This window comes from Tauraco erythrolophus, chromosome 7, assembly GCF_009769465.1.
Source record: "Tauraco erythrolophus isolate bTauEry1 chromosome 7, bTauEry1.pri, whole genome shotgun sequence".
Lineage (NCBI taxonomy): Eukaryota > Metazoa > Chordata > Aves > Musophagiformes > Musophagidae > Tauraco > Tauraco erythrolophus.
The window spans coordinates 31,169,601-31,187,513 of NC_141471.1; the positions used below are offsets into that span (position 1 = coordinate 31,169,601).

The 17,913-nt window shown below is 40.6% G+C and overlaps 1 protein-coding gene across 2 annotated transcripts; it reads left to right on the top strand.

Moving 5' to 3' along the window:
• The first annotated feature begins 2,036 nt into the window (after positions 1–2,036).
• Positions 2,037–17,430, top strand: TMEM106B (transmembrane protein 106B). 2 transcript variants are annotated; one of them, XM_086614514.1, is made up of 8 exons: positions 2,037–2,082; positions 5,282–5,503; positions 7,936–7,999; positions 9,275–9,434; positions 10,280–10,420; positions 10,511–10,560; positions 13,291–13,344; positions 14,081–17,430. In XM_086614514.1, the coding sequence occupies exons 2-8, from the start codon at positions 5,284–5,286 to the stop codon at positions 14,217–14,219; spliced, it is 828 nt and encodes a 275-aa protein (XP_086470640.1). In that variant the 5' UTR covers positions 2,037–2,082; positions 5,282–5,283; the 3' UTR covers positions 14,220–17,430. The 2 variants fall into 2 exon arrangements, with proteins under 2 accessions (XP_086470640.1, XP_086470641.1); XM_086614515.1 differs by lacking the exon at positions 2,037–2,082 and adding an exon at positions 2,357–2,486.
• The last annotated feature ends 483 nt before the right edge of the window (positions 17,431–17,913 follow it).

The following is a 17,913-nucleotide window of genomic DNA, read 5'->3' on the forward strand; positions in this document are numbered from 1 at the left end:
TGTGCCTGGCTGCCACTACTGTTTAAAACAATGTAACAGGCAAAGACTTGGTGTTCTCACTTTCTGTTTGGACTGCTGAAAGCTATGACTATTTTCTACACTGTGCTTTGTGCACCTCGGATCAACATAAAGTTGAGCCAGAACCGAAAGGCAATAGACAGTGAAACTAATAGCCAGGCCTGAGCCTACTAAACTCACATAATTTGGCATTTGCTGGTGCTCTAAAGCAAGATACAAACTCCATCTAGGGCCTGAGCATGCCAGGGATCTGTTCAAGGCGTCTTACACCACCATTTTATATTTATGAACCCACAAAGTACTGTGGTCAATCTTGCTGCACAGAGAGCATTGTATGGGCACCTCAGGAACTTTGAACAGTGATAGGCCAAAGACTCAGATGAAAGTCTACCAGAGGGACAAGGGACGCGCCAGCTTTTGCCAATACTGTCAGGAGCTTGACCACGGCTGGCTAGAGAAGTAGAGACAAGCTACCAGCAAGCAGTGTGCAAGACTCTCCTTTACGTGAACTGGATAATGAAGGCTGGGGACTATTGCTAGCCAAGACCTTTTAAACTCCCAGAAAATGCCAGGAAGTTCCAAGGATAAAGGGAATAAATGGTCTGACATTGGCCCAGGTAAAGATACGTGCAGGGCTTTTTATTCTGAGCACATGTTTGGGTGGAAGAAGGTTATTTTCTGTGCTGATCATTTCCTAGACCTGTGGCCAGGTACCACGCATGCTGCTGGCAGGGCTGTACTGCAGGTGGCCCCACACCGGCACCAGCTCTGGGTGGCTGCTGGAGGCCTCTGGAGCAGCCTGGTGCCCTGCCTCAGCCTCGTGATTACCCCAAGTTGTTGTTAAGGACTTGCTTCCTTATCCTTGAGCCTGCCTCTATGTTTGCCCTTGCACCTTGACACGTGGTGTGAATGACAGGGTTTCCCCCAGGCTGATTCATTCCTGCAGCTGGGACAAGGCTTTCAAGCTGGGCACAGCTCCTCCCTGGTCCCCCAGCTTCCTTTATCCCGAGCTGTCCGCCCGTCTGTGCAGCTCTTGTCACTTCGCTGCCCCCACATCCCCTCAGAAGAGTGGTCTCCTGTGCTGCCATAGGCAGTGGAAGGCACACGAAGAGCAACAGTCTCAAGTTATTCATTTCCAATGTACTTCATTTTGCCCTGGCAAATCACTCGGAGAACGCTTTGCTGTCCATGCCCTGAATAAACAGCTGGACGTGCAACCTTGTATAACACGGCACGAGTCATAGAACTGAATTGCAGCAGTGGCATGTCTCATTTCCTGCACCTTTTTTGCTGATCTGCCACAGCTTTCCTGGCTCCAGCACCTCGCTTCCCCCAGAGCCCAGCGTGGTGAGCCACTTCCACCAGAGCCATCCAACAGGGAACAGAAAATAACGGTGGTGGCTGTGAAGGTACCACGAAGTAAACTCAGTTGCGGACAGAAAAATCCCCTTTTTCCCTGTGATTAACGCAACGTCGAGCTTCTGTGGAGGAGGGGGAGCACACAACTGCTGGCAGAGAAACCTCGGGAGGACACCCGCTCTGCGCTCCGCCCCTTGGCCGGGCAGAGGGGATGCGCAATCTCCTGACCTCCCTTTCCTTTTTCCTTGCTTCTGCCCCGGGGGCCCAGGCTGCGAGAGCGCCCCTCACCCCCACCCCTCCGCCCGGGCACCGCCTCACGCTCGGGACGGCGGTTTCCGTGCGGTTCCCGAGGCTTCCGCCGACCGGAGGGCGAGGGTAAGCCCAGGCAGCCGCCGCCGCCACCGGCGAGGGGACCGCCGGTGACCCCCCGCGCCGCGACCCCGCAGGCAACCAGGCCGAACCCCGCCCGCCGCCGGCAGCGCCCGGACGCGACGCGACGCGACGGGACGGGACAGGACAGGACGGGACGGGACGGCACGGGACGGGACCGCCGCGGCGCCGCCCCGCGCCTGCGCACGCCCCCGATCCGGGGTTTAGCACCGGGGCGCCTGCGTCGCACCCGGAGTCGCCGGTCCTGCCGGCTCCCGTGCCTGGCGCAGTCTGCCTTGCCCCGGCCCGGCCCGGCCCACGGAGCCCACGCTGCAGGTGGGGGAGGGCCGCTTCCGCGGCGGAGGGGAGCTGGGCGGCTGCGCCGGGCCGAGCGCGGCCTGCGAGGCCCTGGCGGAGCTGGGCGCCGGGCGGGGGGCCGCGGTGGTGGTTCGTGGGCTTCGGCGAGGCCTGGGCAGGCCCGCGGCCGGGCCTCGCGTATCTCCGGGCGGCCGGGGCGGCTGCCCGCGCCCCTCCGCGCCGAGACCCCCGCCCGGGGTAGCCCGGCAGCGGCCGAGCTCGCCGGGTCTTGGTCCGCGGCCACCGGCTGGAAACTTCGCCATGTTTGCGAGAGCAGCTGCCGCTGTGGCCTGACCGGCGAGCAAATCCGTCAGTCTCGGGGAGGTTCTTGACTCCTGTATTTCTGGCAGCGCCAGCCTTACCGAGCGGGCTGTGTCCGAGAGGTGGGTCTCTAAAGGGGTCGTGAAAGGCAGCAGCGGAGATGCCTGCCCGCGCTGAACGAGTTCGTGACTGCCGAGTCATTCCCTTATCTGGCAGCTTTCTTTGTTTTGGAGGAGCTTGCGATGTTCGTGATTAAGCTACAACTCATAGGGCAGAAGATGGTTGTGCTTAAAAAGCTGCTGTTTTGAAAAGTAGATTGGTAGCATCGAGTTTATATATTTGCATATAAGGAGTGAGAATGCTTCTCTTTGGAGAAGTATAACAATGCAGTTTAACAAAGTTTTGCAGAGTTTATAAACAAAAAGGTCCCGTCGTCTTCGTCCCCCGAGTCTTGTGTGTAACTCAGGATGTGGTGGTTCTGTGTGCCTGGGACGTTGTTTGGGTTTTCTCTGTGTACTCCCGTGCTGCAGTGCCATAGCAAGTCGAAGGGTGCAGTCTTAAACAAAAGCTGCTTATGACAACATTTTTAATTTACCAAATTGTTTTTAACAGGCTGCGAATTCAAGGCAACTCCAGACAAGTCCAAGGAGACTGGATTGTATCCATCAGTTACAAGCGAAAGACTGGGTCAAAGCATAGCTGTTAAGGAAGTAAGATTTGTGACTTTGGTGACAGTAAAGTGGCTGTCACGTATGAAGATGATGTATACTGAGAACTGCTACTGTTCAGCATATCAGTGCTGGATAAAAGAACAAAGTGTTCTTGAGTTTTGATCAGCTGTAATAAGGTTCAGTGCTTGGTTGAGGAAGGAAAGCCTGTTGGAGGAACACATTTTGCTTGAAAGTGGTTGTCTGTTTTCTTATTTGTGAGACAAGACATGTCTCTCCTGAGGCTCTGGCAGTAGAGCAACACTATTAAATTGTAATTATTGAAGCTCAAGAACGTTTAGCATTGGAGGATACATCTGCATTAGTATTTTAATTCAAATAAAGAGTCTGCTCTTCACATGAGTTCCCAGTCATTCTTGTTTGCTGCACTTTGGTTCACGTCACAGTGTGATCTGGGAGTGTGTGAACTCCTTGTTGGAAATAAACTAAAACTAGAAGGTGCACTTCAATTGTGAGTGGGTGTTGTCAGTCTAGACAAGAGCTAGTATGAAATTAACACACAGAAACATGTATAGTGTGGATATTGGATCATCAGTAACTGTTCATTTCCACAGAGTTGCTGCTTGTTGTCAATGTAAACGTAACCTACTTTACTGACCGTAGGCTCAGGGAAGTTGCATACAGTTGTAGCACAACACCACCAGGGATTGATCCCTAATCTTTCAGACCTGTAACTGTGACAGCTATTGCTTAAGCTGCAAGACTCAAGTTTTGTATCTTAAAGGCTGTAGGTCAGCTACAAGAACAGTAAAGCAAAAACTTCATGAAGGATAATTGTCAATGTTGTCAACAGCTTTTTCAAAAGTTTTTTTCGATAGCTCAGTATTTTTAATTTTCAGTTCAACAATTGTCATTATTGAATGGCTCCCAAACATAGAATGTTTAAAAAGTGCTGTAGCTGCAGCACTTTTAAGGATAAATAGTCTTCCTTCTTGTAAGAGTTTAATGACTTATATGAAAAAATAGTGCTTCATATTTGCTGAAACAGTAACCGGGTCATGTTGGCATTTATTTAATTACTTTCTCTTCCTATATTCACCTAGCCTTTGTGGCCATATAATGAATTAATGTTGTGCTTGTGTTGCCATCACCGTATTTCAGATCTTTCTGTTCTGTCTTGAGTGGTTGGTTGAAAATATTCTGACTTGTTTGACTTTCTTAATCTTCCTCTTAGAGCTTCCTTTCTCAGTGAACCAGCATGATAATTACTAGCAGCTGCTTTAAAAATGCCACTTACAAAGCAAAAACCGAAGTTTTCCATACTCTTTTTAAAAATCATCCTGTTCCCCAAGGCACTGGTGGATTGAGTGGCTGGTGTCTCTGTGTGTTAAGTAACTAAAATGGATTATGGGGATAAGCTGGACTACTGATCGCTATTGCTGTACTGATTCATTTTTTGAACTTTGAATTTGTTTTGCACCTGTTGCAAATTAACTTGCATCACTTCATTACAGCTTTTAAAGTGTTCTAAGTTTCAAGGTAGTTTCAATGTCATGGCTGAAAAGCTACAGAAAAGAGAAAATCTTAAAATTTGCATAGGTGGCACAAATGCTTTATAAATGCTACATATTGCCAGCAGCTATGTTAAAGTAACTCCTGTTCTTTCCTTGACTTTCCTGTGAATCAGTCCTCTTTTGGGTTAAAGGGAGACATCAGTTTAAAGACCTGGAGATTTATGTTTCTAGCTGGGAAACTAGTAGCTGATCTTGTGTTCTCAAAACAAGTCCAACCTAAAAAGCTTATTAGAATTGAGTCTGTAGTGTGTGTAGATCCACTGAAAATTGCAAACTTGCTTTCTAGAACCCAGTCTTGATTTTTTTTTTTTTAAACAAAGATTACTGTGTTTTGTGAAAGTCTGTGTGATAACGGTCGTTCGAAAAGCACTGCTAGACTGTTGCAAGCTTTTGCCAGCAATTGTACTGTTCTAACTTAAAAGCCTCTCGTTAGTCCCCCTTCAATGTGTTCGTGTTGGAGGATCTGAACAACACTGCCAGTTAGTTCAGGTTCTTACAGCTTGGGATTGACTCCAGTTTAACAGGGCCTTAGTGCTTTGCAGGTGTTAAGGGGTGTGAGCAGAGGGCAGCAGGAGTCTTGTCAGCCTAATGGCCATGGACTAACAGTTACCTGATGTGAAGGAATAGATGCTTGAATCGTTCTGCCTGAAAACTTTTTTCTGGCTTTTGTTTTAGACATGGGAAAATCACTGTCTCACCTGCCTATGCACACGTGCAAGGAAGATGGCTATGATGGAGGCACAGCGTCCGATAATATGAGGAATGGGTTACTTCATTCGGAATCACACAATGAAGATGGCCGATGTGGAGATGTATCACAGTTTCCCTATGTGGAATTTACAGGAAGAGACAGTGTCACCTGCCCAACTTGCCAGGGAACAGGAAGAATTCCACGAGGTAAATTTTCTTATTTCTTTTTTTAACCTATAAATTTACCTCATAGCCATGTGTGGTTGTAACTGTAATAATCCGTAACAATAGCTCTCCTAGTCAAGGTGAAGTTTTTTCATTTTTCTACTTTTTAGCACTAAGCATTTTATTATGATTACACTGGATGAACAAAACAAATCGAGTCAGCTTTGGCTGTTACCTGTTGGGTCTTCTCTTGTCTGTATCAGCAATGACAGTGTTCCTTGCTTCTCAGCTTTAAATTCACACATAACCCTATCCCTTGTAAGTTGAATTTGCAAACCTTTATTTTTGTGACATTTTATTGCATCTTTTTTTAACTACCTATTTTTTAATAAGCCAGCTAAATAGCTATTTAGGAAGAGACGTTTGAAAGGAGAATGCAGGATAGCTGAAACTGGGCAAAAGGAGAGAGTGGCGAATGCAGTGTGCCAAGGCACAGCCGTCTGCTTTGGCTGTAAGATGTTCCCTTTGACGGAGTGGGGAGGAACTGATGAGAAGGTTTCATGTTTGGGACTGTGTTGCTTTTGCCAGAACTCTTATCCAAAATGGATCATTGGGTGTAAAATCTCGCAGAACTGATTTTGACAAGCAGCTTGGGAAAATCGACTGATGGCTGTGCCATATTGTCCTTGTCTATGTGCTTCAGTCAGATTAGGTTCTGATATAGTTCACAAATACTTTTGTCTCACCGGTGAATAACACAGAGGGCACAGGATATTTAAGTGGTTGCAAATACCATAAGATATTTGTGGTTTAGCTGTTAAACTTTATACTACGATGTCTTCTTTGAGTACCTCTGAATTCAGTAAATTTGAAGTGTGGAAAAGCTATGCAACTAAAAATTATCTTAACTGAAAGACTATAGAGAAGGAAGTTTGTTCTATTAGCTTGCTGGCTTGAAATACTTGATAGTATCAATAGCAAGTTTTACTCAATATAGTGCTAGCTAAAATGCAGTAATAGTGGGATCCCTACGTTCAAAAGCTTATTTCTTTGACTATAGGATTCTTGGATGTAATGCTTAAATATGAGGTAATTAATTTTTTAAACACTTTACAGTAACTATTAAAAATGCATGTTGTCCATACATTCTAATGAAATAATGTGATTAAGGCTAGTACTTTAAATGAGTTGTTAGAACAAATTTAATTATTCCTCGGTACTTTAGAAAAAAAATAAGTCATGTTTGGTTTTTTTTTGAGAGGAGAGGGGAAAAATTAAATGTTCATAGAATGACTGCATGACTAGTAGGGAAGACTGTAGCACATGTTACAATGGCTGAACTGTACAATAACTGTACAATAAACACGTGAAATTGTGTTTTGCTTGGGCAGCTTTAACTTTTCAATATGATAAAATAGGAAAGTAAGACTGTGCTGTTCTGTTCAAAAGTTGAAGATACTTCACTGAAGCTGAGATGAAAATCTGTTTTAAATTAGATTTTTTTAGAAGGTTGATGTTACATGCTACCACCTGCTTAGTTAGTGTGTTTTGCTCAGCTTAGTGATTTGGCATGGACTCACTTCTAAGTGATTGATTAGCTGACTGATAATGCTGGTCAAATTCTGCATTTGGCTTAAAAAGTGCAAATCTGACTTGATCTTGAGGCCTTTCTTCTCATATGGATGAATCTCAATTCCATTTTCTTGCACAGCAAATAGCAAAAGCTATACAGGCAGATGTAGTCCATGCATTTGCAACAACTCATCTGTGCTCGTGTTCTTTATTTCTACTGTTAAGATAACCCCCTTTTAAAAACGCTGTCTTTTGAAGTAACTTACTGCTTGGAGAAATTCCAGTAAATGCTTTTTTGACTTCCAGGATGCTGAAGCTCAGTCCCATGAGAAATGGTTGTATATACCACCCATTTTTCAGAATGCAGTATATGTGTAACTTGCATTGCCAAAACCACCCAAATTGATACATGTATATATTTTTAAAAAAAAAAAAAAAACAAAACAAACCTGGCTTCTGCTTTTCAGAAGAGTACGTGTAGAATGCCTTCTGGATGAGTTCTTGCTGCCTGAGCTTCTGAATGTTTTGTCCTATGACTTTATATAGTGTGGCATAGAGAGTTGGAAGCTGTTACATACTTTCACTTCTCTCAAGGAAGTGGTGCCAGAGGCACGCTGCCTCCTGTGCATGTATGCAGCACAGAGGCAGAATTTGTTGCTGTTTTGGTCTTTGTGGGCTTGGTGTTTTTTTCCTCTCGATGTTGTGTAAGACATGCTCTATTTCAGAAAGTACATAAGGTACAGTAGTATTCTACTTGAGTCATTATCTGGAATTTAAATGTTTATCTTTAGTGTTTATTGTTTGGTGCCATTGAGTTATTACAGGCACTCTTTGTTTGAAGTAACTGCAACAATACTTATTCTTTGTTTGTTTAAAGTCTGAAAGAGTGTTTTTGTTTCTAGGGCAGGAAAATCAGCTGGTAGCGTTAATTCCATACAGTGATCAGAGACTGAGGCCAAGAAGAACGTAAGTTAATAGTTGTGATACATGAATCTACAGTTAATTCTCCTCCTCTAGTTACAATTCAGCAAATTAAAGGAGATGGGGTTAAGAAGAAACAAGGGGAAAAATCTCTGGAATGTTTTCTTGCATTCAGTATTGAAAGCACCCTGCTTGTGAGTAGGGTTAACCTCTAACTCTTGGAGAATTATTTATTAACAGGTGTACATACTCCCCTCACAGTATATCTATGAAGCTAAGTAATACTGTGCGGTCTTTTCATGTAGGCATTTATCTGAATATCTACAGTAATTATGCAAGTATTTATCAATCTCTATAGTATCTTAATTAAAATAAGCAGATACATCTTCAATGTTAAAGTCTTAGTAAAGTGATAACTTCTTTGGGCCACTACTACAAAATAAGTCACCTAAAAATTCATTAGTAAATCTCTGAGCAGCTCGTGAAATCAACAAATCCATCGTTCTGATATAGCATATTTACTTATTTTTTTTTCTAGGATCTACTTAAAGGTTTAATTACAGTGCTCAGGGCTTCTTGTTCTGACATGTTTTGTGGTTGTTTTTTTTTTTTTCTTCATGTTTGAATGTTTCCGTTGTAAAGAGAAGTGAGTATCAGGAAAAAAAAAACACAGTAACTTCACATAATACTATTCTGAATCATGTCTCTGAGGTAATATTAGTACAAATTTGAGACGTACTACTTTAGCCTTCTAATTTTGAGAAAGTTGAAGCTGCAGTAGAGGCTTTTATTTGTGTATATTTTATTATCATACACACACACACACACGCACCTTTTTATATTAAGTTAATTGAAAATTTCCTGTTCCTTAGTGGGAGTCTAACACTTTCCCTGAAAGTCTTTTATGACAAAGAATCCCGCATAAGGCTTATACAAACTTCATTCTTTTTTCTGGGTGTGTTGTGCAAGAGTCCTGCAGAATGACAGAAGTTCTGCTATAAATAAATTTAAAGAAGAAGTGCTTATGTTTCAAAGCACATAAATATTTACCTCTTTCCTTTTCCTTTTTAAGTTACAAATGTTGAGATAACCACATGTTTTGAAACTTGATTTTGGATGTATATACAAGAGTAACATCTCTGAGACATAGGTGTGAAGTGCAGCATAGCTTTTTTTTTCCTCTTTGGAAGCTAATGGAAACTAGAAATAGACTGAACTAGTTGTGTTGACTAGTCATGCTCCTTATCACTTAAAAGAAAATAACATGCCACTATTATTTAACGTGCTTTTGACTCTGAAATGTGCTCTTTTTTTCTCCAGAAAGCTCTACGTGACTGCTTCTGTAATTGTATGTTTACTACTTTCTGGGCTGGCTGTATTCTTCTTGTTTCCTCGCTCAATTGATGTTGAATACATTGGTGTGAAGTCAGTATATGTCACTTACGAACAGGGTAGACGTATAATCTATCTAAATATTACGGTAAGTCTAGCTGTCTGTTTGGATGCTTGTAATGGATAAATGCAACGAGAGGTATTACAGTGACAGTTTAATATACATAGAAATTGTGGTCCAGTTGGTAAGCTTAGTTCGTGCCTTAAGAAACACGAGCAGATACACGACCAGTTTGAAAAATGTAACTGGATCTGCTGTAACTGGTTCTTGTAGCTATAGTTAACAGATATAGCTGTAGATATAGCTAATAGAGGTGTAGTTGCAAGCTACCATTGGATCTTCTGTTTTCAGGGGAATAGTGACTTTGGAGTTCTCTGCATTATTTCTGGAGTATGAGTGAAATGTGGTGTGTGTATGTAGGAATGCTATTGAATGCTGCCCTGGTATTACGTAGCTGTCAAAATTGACTTTGAGGAAAAATGATTTCTTATCCATCTTAAAACTTAAAGGAGTTCTTTCCACATGCTTCCAGGCTTCTTGGTAATGCAGTCAATATAGGATTGCCTAAAGGCAGAGTTCCTTATTTTAAATAAAGCAAAGCAGCCATGGGAGGAAAGGGTCCTGTGACAGTTAAATTTCCTGAAAGGAATAATTGAGGATAGGAAGAAACACAGTATTTGCAGCAGAGGGTGGTCACCAGCAAAGTTGTACAGAAGTTTTTGCTGCTCAAGATATTCACAAAAAAACTGAGAAAGGAGTTAAGTGATGATCCCTTACTCCCTCTCCCTCAATCCTAGAAGGCAGGAAAATATGTTTGCATAATTGCAGATATTACTGTCTCAGACATAAATTTCAAAATGTGCTCATCAAGATACACAGAATGGATAGCTGTTAGTGTATTGTGTTTGGTTGTTGATTTATTTTTTTTTCAGAACACACTAAATATAACAAACAACAACTATTACTCTGTTGAAGTGGCAAATATCACAGCCCAAGTCCAGTTTTCAAAAACAGTTATTGGCAAAGCACGGCTAAACAACATCACCAACATTAGTCCTCTGGATATGAAACAGGTAAATAGGATAGGCTTTCAAAGATGAATATGTGTTAATCTTCATATATAAATCCATTCATTTGTGTTTCCATTGCCTTTTTTTTTTTAGATTGACTATATGGTGCCCACAGTTATACAAGATGAAATGAGCTACATGTTGTAAGTGTACTCACCTCTAAATATCACATGGGTCTTATGAAAAGTTACAATGGTGCTAAAACAGGCTTTTTGAAAGTTAGCAGAAATCTATTTGCAGAGATGTTGTGGCATTTTCTTTGTATGAGTTTAATAATACTGAAAAATAGTTAAACCACAGTTGTTTCAATAGTGTCATATAGTGGCTTGCTGTACCTGGCTCTCAGCACTTTGAATGGTATCTCTATCCCAATGTTTAGGCCTTGGCAATAGCTAGGATCCCCTGCTTTGGGGGGTGAAAGTGCAGGTGTGTTCCCTAACAAGTTCTCTAGTAACTTTCCCACAAATTTCTCTGGCAGTAGAGGGAATTTGTATTTAATTCTATACAAATTAGAGGCTAATTTGTATTTCTTGTCTTCGGACCATGTGTATACAGTGGTAAGCAGAGTTTACAGCCTGTCCTTTAAGTAGTTTTATTCATAGCTTCTGAAAGTTCATTTTACCAACAGACTGTTAGCTCAGTATATCTTAGTAACAAAACCAAATGTTAGTTCTCTTACACTGAAATGCAGACTGAATAGAAAGAGTAAAGTACTGAGACTTCGGATCTGTGTGCAGTTCCAGCTGATGCCAGCCCCTTTGGGGTGGGAGAGAACCTTACAGCTGCGAAGTGTTGGAATGAATGGAAATAGCTATGAAATAGCAAGCTGGGCACTAACTTTAAGTAAGCAGTAAGTGTTGAACTTCTGCCACCTCCTAAAAGTGTGAGTTAGCTTTATGTAAACACTGAATCCTGTGAATCTGCTCACCCTTTGGATTTATGAGGAATAAATAAATGTGGCCTTCATAGAACTCATGCTAGTACCTCCTAGTCGTGCTTTTGGTGCAATAATCATAGAATCATAGAATGGCATAGGCTAGAAGGGACCTCAGAGATCATCTAATCCAACCTCCCTGTCATGGACAGGGACGCCTCTCAAGTAGACCAGGCTACTCAAGGCTCCGTCCAACCTGGCCTTGAACACCTCTAGGGAGGGGGCAGCCACAGCTTCTCTGGGCAATTTATTCCAAAGTCTTACACCCTTGTACTGAAGAATTTCTTCCTAAGATCTAATCTAAATCTGTTCTCCTTCAACTTAAACCCATTTCCCCTTGTCCTATCAGTGGACACTCTTGTAAAAAGTCCTTCCCCAGCCTTCCTGTAAGTTCCCTTCAGGTATTGGAAGGGAATACCTTTTACCTGCAAGCTGGTGACTAACCTTAGAAAAACCTGGATGACGTTGGATGTGTAGAGAATTGTAGACAGGCAAAAGCTGTTCTGCCTGTGGCCTGAACTGAATGGATTTCAGACTCTTCTTCTGGGGATTGTACAGTGGATCACATTTCGGTGTTTCCCCAACTAGTCAATTTAAGTCTTGTGTTAGTCATAACCAGCTAATTGTTTGGATCCTGGAGAGTATGTGTCCTGTAAAATCAGCTAGGGTTGAATACAGGAGATCTTAGACACCTGAAGCGTCTGCATACAATCATCTGGGTTTGACAGATGTGTATGATAAAATCAGCATCATACAGGGCATTTCCACGTGTTTATTTTAGAGAGCTGGCTCAATGTGGAATTCCCCTTACAGTATGTGCTGCTGGATGTGAGCTGGCTTTACGTTATGTTACAGGTTGTCTATATTTTGGATTAGAAAACTACAATAACTGAGAATATCCGGTGTTATGGTCTAACTAAATCCTGTTTTGGGCCTAGCAGGGGAAAAAAAAAAAAAAATTGTCATTACTACAGATACCAGTATAGAACAACTTTTAATACTGAACTGTTTTATTTGTATTTTCATACAATTTGGGTCATCTGTGTTCATTCACTGTTTAATACTTCATCATATGTTTATTGGTGCTGGGGAAAAGAATGACAATGGCATGCGAATGCTGTGGTTGGCTACCATGCCTTTCATTCCAGAGCTGATGAATTTGTGACCAAGAGCAATTGATTTAAGGAGGGGAGCAAATAAGTATACCCTTACATAATGCTCTGTGTAACTGATATGTAGCTGCATGTCAGAAAATGTAAGGCTATAAAGAGTATCTTGCAAGAGAACAATAACTGTGACTTCCAAATCTCTGCAAATTGGTTAAAGGTTACTTTGCATAGTACAGAAGTAGATGAGTGCCAAAAAAAAAGGGACTTTCTGAAGTTCCTGATACTTCCTGAGCAAGACTAGCAAGGTTCAAGACACTTTTTTCATAGAAATGCTGGTTTTACATGAAAATATGCTGAAGTTGGCATAACATTGATTGTTTGTTGTAAATTTTCCTCTCTGTATAAATTTTGCATGGAGTGAAACCGCAGCAAATTATGTCTATATCCCTTCATAGTAAAAGTCTTCATCAGTGATGAAGTGATTCTGACAGACTTTAATGTAGTAGTTCAGGTTAACTTTGATTAGCTTCTGAAAGATGGAGTGAACACTGTTTCACAGGACGCTTCCGTTGACAAGCATTGCATGTCAGCAAGCACATGGGAATATAGTTCATGTGAAAGCAAGACTATACAAAAGTAGACCTAGGTGAGTATACAGCCACTAGCAATGTTTTTCAACAAGTGTCTTAATTGCCATTGCTAGCCACTCTGTAGTCTCTATATACATAGATAGCAGAATTTCCAGTTGAAGCTGCCACAATTCTTGCTTTTGAGATAATTACCTATAAAAGCTTGATGCAAATCTAACAGTGTTTTTTGTCTTTTTGCAGTGACTTTTGTACTTTAGAGTCTATCAAAGTGCATAACATAGTAGTGATGATGCAGTAAGTATGGAAACCTCCTGTTTGTTGGAAGCGACTTTAAAAGCCATGTAATTCTCGTTGAAATACTGCTCAGAAATACTTAATCCTGGAGTCTGCTTCATAGATAAAATGAAATCAACTTGCTTACTAGTGTAGAAGCTTCATAGTTCTTGAAACTGAACGGTATCTTTGGACAGGTTCTGGTGATGTGAAGACAGTTGAATAGGTGGAACTGTTAGCACTGTATCTGCTCTGCATTTGGGCTGCCACCATGGAGCTACTAAGGTCTCAAATACTTTGAAATGAGTTTATGTATCAATACTGTTCAGAAGTTGCTGAGATCTTTGTGATCTTAAAGCGGTTGCAGGCTTTAGTACTCTGCTGGAGACAGCTTTTTGACTGATTGCATAAATAGCAGCATGATGAGGTCTCTTTTGAGGGGGAGGTGAAGACCAACCATGGCTGTAGCTTCTCCAGTCATTTGCTTTCTCCTCGGAAAGCGAGGTATTAATGAGTAAACCTCAGCTTTACCATCTTTAGAAAAAAAGTCTGCGCTCAGGGAATCAAACGTCATTCATGGAGAAAATCTATAGTGGTAAACTACTTTGTTTTTAACTTTAATTAAAACTTACTTTGTCCAAAAACATTTTCCTTAAAACCCTAGTGATGTAAAAACACTGATCCTAGGAATAGGACTTAGAGTAGGAAACTGAAGCCTCTTACAAAATTAATGTTTCTTCTGTTTTGTCTTTTTAAGAGTGACAGTGACAACCTCGTACTTTGGCCACTCTGAGCAAATATCCCAGGAGAGATACGAGTACGTGGACTGTGGAGGAAACACAACCTACCAGCTGGGCCAGTCAGAATATTTAAATGTACTTCAGCCTCCGCAATAAAAGCACCTGTTGCTTAGTGTGGACTGACTGCTGTTGATGCTTGCAGAGATCCTTCGAACAGGACTGGTACTACGTGAAGGGGAGAGTACGTGCATGTAAAGCATAGCGAACATGGTGACCTGTTCACTTTAGATGCAAGGAGGGAAAAGGTGCAAAATGTATATAGATGCACTTGTTAAATGTTGTGTTTTCCCCTTCTGTTTGCTTTCTATTACTGTAAGCACTTCTGTCAAGTTGTGTGGTGGGAGGGAGAGGGGGAATATCCGATTCTTGAACTAAACTGGGACCTTTCCTTACAGTGTGGTACATCAACTTAGAGTAACTGTGTGTACATCTGTGTTTAGGTGAAATGTGTCACTAATGAGCATTTTAGTAAAATTGATACTCATAAATCTTAGTTTTATACTTCAGTTCTTGATATTTGACTGTTGAAACTGGCAGCATTACTACCTGAGTAACAAGATTACTTTGAGGTATCTGGGTGTGAATCTTCTATTAGTAACCCAGTGGCGATAGTTCTTTATTTTAAGATTCTACTTTTCATTTGCTATACGTGATTGGAGGTGACATGCGGTCTGCAAAAGCCAGGAAAGCCCTTTTGGATGACACTATGCTTGAATGTGCAAATTCTAGAATCTGGCATCTTTTCATTCATATTCCCTCCTGCTACCTCTGGGATGTTATAAGGAGAACGTATGTTGTTGGATTTAAAAGCAGAAGGAGAAACAACCCCCAGAATCATTACTGACAAAGGACAAATTCAAGACGGTAGAAAATGAATGGGTAAAGACTTTGGCAGTGTCTTTCTACTTTGTTTTTTAGTAAGCTTTTGAGTACAGGTATTAAAATCAAGATTGTGCAATTGGAACTAGGTGGGGAACTGTTTGAGCAGCTTGATGTAAATTTTCATCATTTTAATTGTTTTAATATACTATCTAAGCTAATTGTATGTGTTAATATGTTGGGGTGTGTATATTTAGTGTTCAGGCTCACTAAGCAATGCAGTAGTTAACTGAATTTTCCAGAGTACTCACCATTCACATAAAAGTTATGTAAAGGAGAATAAAGCAATTCTTTACATAAAGGTAAATGCTGATGTAATCATGAGACTGTCTTATAACAAAGCTATTAAATAGTTTCAGTAGAATAGTTTGCACTGTGAGAATTTCCAGGGTTTTTATCAAACACAGTGACGGGAAATTTTGGGTCCAAAGTTGCCTGCCTTCTGAAGGCTGTCTGTTCTAAGGGTTAGGTACAGAACTTCTTAATTAACTAGATCAGGATCGTTTTCTGGATTGGATAAGATGCAGCTGTAAGAAGGTACTATTGAGACTATTGCATTGTAAGGAATAATATATTTTTTAAAATAGATGTTGCAGTTTTTACACTGCCCATCTCCTGGAAATAAGCTATATAAAATGAATTCGCAATAAACACTATGGAAAAAGGCTGCTGTGTAACTTCTTGCAACTAACAATCTCTTATGCTCCAGTACTTCAGTGAAGGTACATGTCTCTATTACTCTTTTCTTTATCAGCCTTTCTTGGGTGGACCTAATTGGGTGGGTGAGGGAAGGAATATCACTGATGTAAAACTCGCTTAAAAGAAATTAAGTAACCATTCCAAAAAACCCTCTCCTCTATTTGAATTGCTATAAGCACTTACTCTGAATATCTATGATGTCAGCCTTTGGCTTTGGAGAACTTCTGGAACTGAAATAGACAATTGCGATGACTTACTGTAGTTAAGTTCTGAAAATTATTCTTGAATCTGGGCACTTAAAAGTAAACATTCTTTATTACAGCTTCCAATCATAAGGCAAACTAGCTCACAATTGACTCTCGTCTTCCTAGGGTACAGATGAGGTTCAGTCCTGTGGCAGATGAAATGCATGCAGAAGCTTGCCTGGTACTCTGAAACCATACAGATGATAACTGAAGACCGGGATAGTGGGGAGCTGGCTAGAAGCAGAGATATAAACTCTTCCATGTTATCTGCTGTAGAAAGTTTTGCTCATATTGGAGAGTAGCAAGAGAATTCTGATTTGAATCATGCCAGAGCTGAAGTCAGCCAGCAAGTGATCCAGGTTTTTTCTTCTAGGTCTCCATATTTACACCTACACCAACACAATTACACCAGCACTTGTTGGTTTTGTTTGTTTGGGGTTTGCTGTTTGCTTTTTCTGTTTTTTTAAAGTGGAAAAAGGAAAAACAGCTCTAGGCAGATATTTATATCAATTTAAGATAAATTTTTCTTCCGAGGTAAAAGGTGATCTAAAATAACTGGAATGACACAATGGTAAAATTATTTGGTGGCAGTAGCAAGTGCTGCTTCAACATGCATGGTAACGGGAGATTACACTATTTATGCAGCATTGAGACCCAAACTGACCTTTGAAAATTTGGCAGACATGCTGAGCAAAATACATACTTAAATCTGTGGATCTTACATTGCATAAAATGCTTGGTATTGGCAAATTTAAAATAAAGAATTAGGAGTGGAATTATTCTTTCTGTGTATGTGGTGGAACGGGGAAGATACAACTCAATATCTGTCATCTGTGATATCTAATGGATGTAAACTTTAGCACTATCAGTTTGTGCTAGACTTACTGAATGACTAAGTGTTCTCATGTTACAAAAAAAAAAAGTAGAGCAAAGATCCTATTGATGAATCCTCAAATTAAGTCAGTTACAGGTGAATCGAAGGCTTCCTGATGGGCTAGTATGTCCTTGCAAAACTGTCAGTATATTACTAACCAAACAAGGCAAGTATTTGAATTTAACTACTAATTTTAATATAGCATCTTGTCAGATAAGCAGGTTAAGCATCTGTTTGAATACTTAACTTAGACTTTATTTCAGTGGCTGAGCTTGCAGACATGCTAAGGGAGCAAGGAAAGGCAGTATTAACTTGTATAACTTCGTAAGCAAGTTATGAGAATAGATCTGAGTGGCAGACCTGTAATTATTTCAGGTTTTTTTAATCTTGGTTTGAAAACAAAGGCAAGCCTTTCAGTTCACTGTAAATCAATAGGTACACATTCTCTCCACAGGGTCAGCTTGAAGAATTGTAAATTTTTTTTCTGGTTTGTTTTTCTGTGTGAGATGGTTTCCAAAGGACTTGTGAAGTGACTCACGTTTCATTTGTAACTTCCCCATAATATTCAGTTACTATCAAATACATACATACTGGCATTGTAGTGTTGTGTTTCAAGGGATTTATTTCTATTTATTTCTATTTTATATTGTTATAAAATATATAAATATATAATATATAAATATATAGAATATATTAATATATTAGTTTATATTTTATTTATATTTACTTCTACATCTATTTCTAGTATAACTCTCTTCACTTGAATTCTTTGTAGCAATTCCTGTACCAAAACCTGTTTCACTTCAAAAGCTCTGTTATCTCTTAAAACAGTGGTCCAGATGTTGCACTGTAATGGCACAATTGAAAAACAAAACTTAATGTATTCTGTGTAGAATAACTGTAAAATTTCAAAATTATAACAAGATAAATTAGTATGGAACACTTAAATGCATAAAAGTATTGACTATTTGACCATTCTGACCTGGAGAACAAAATAATTTTACATTTTAAATATAATACTTTAAAAATAAATGAATTAATAAACCCGCCAAACATACTTGAAGACCTAACCATCAGATATCCATTTGGAGAG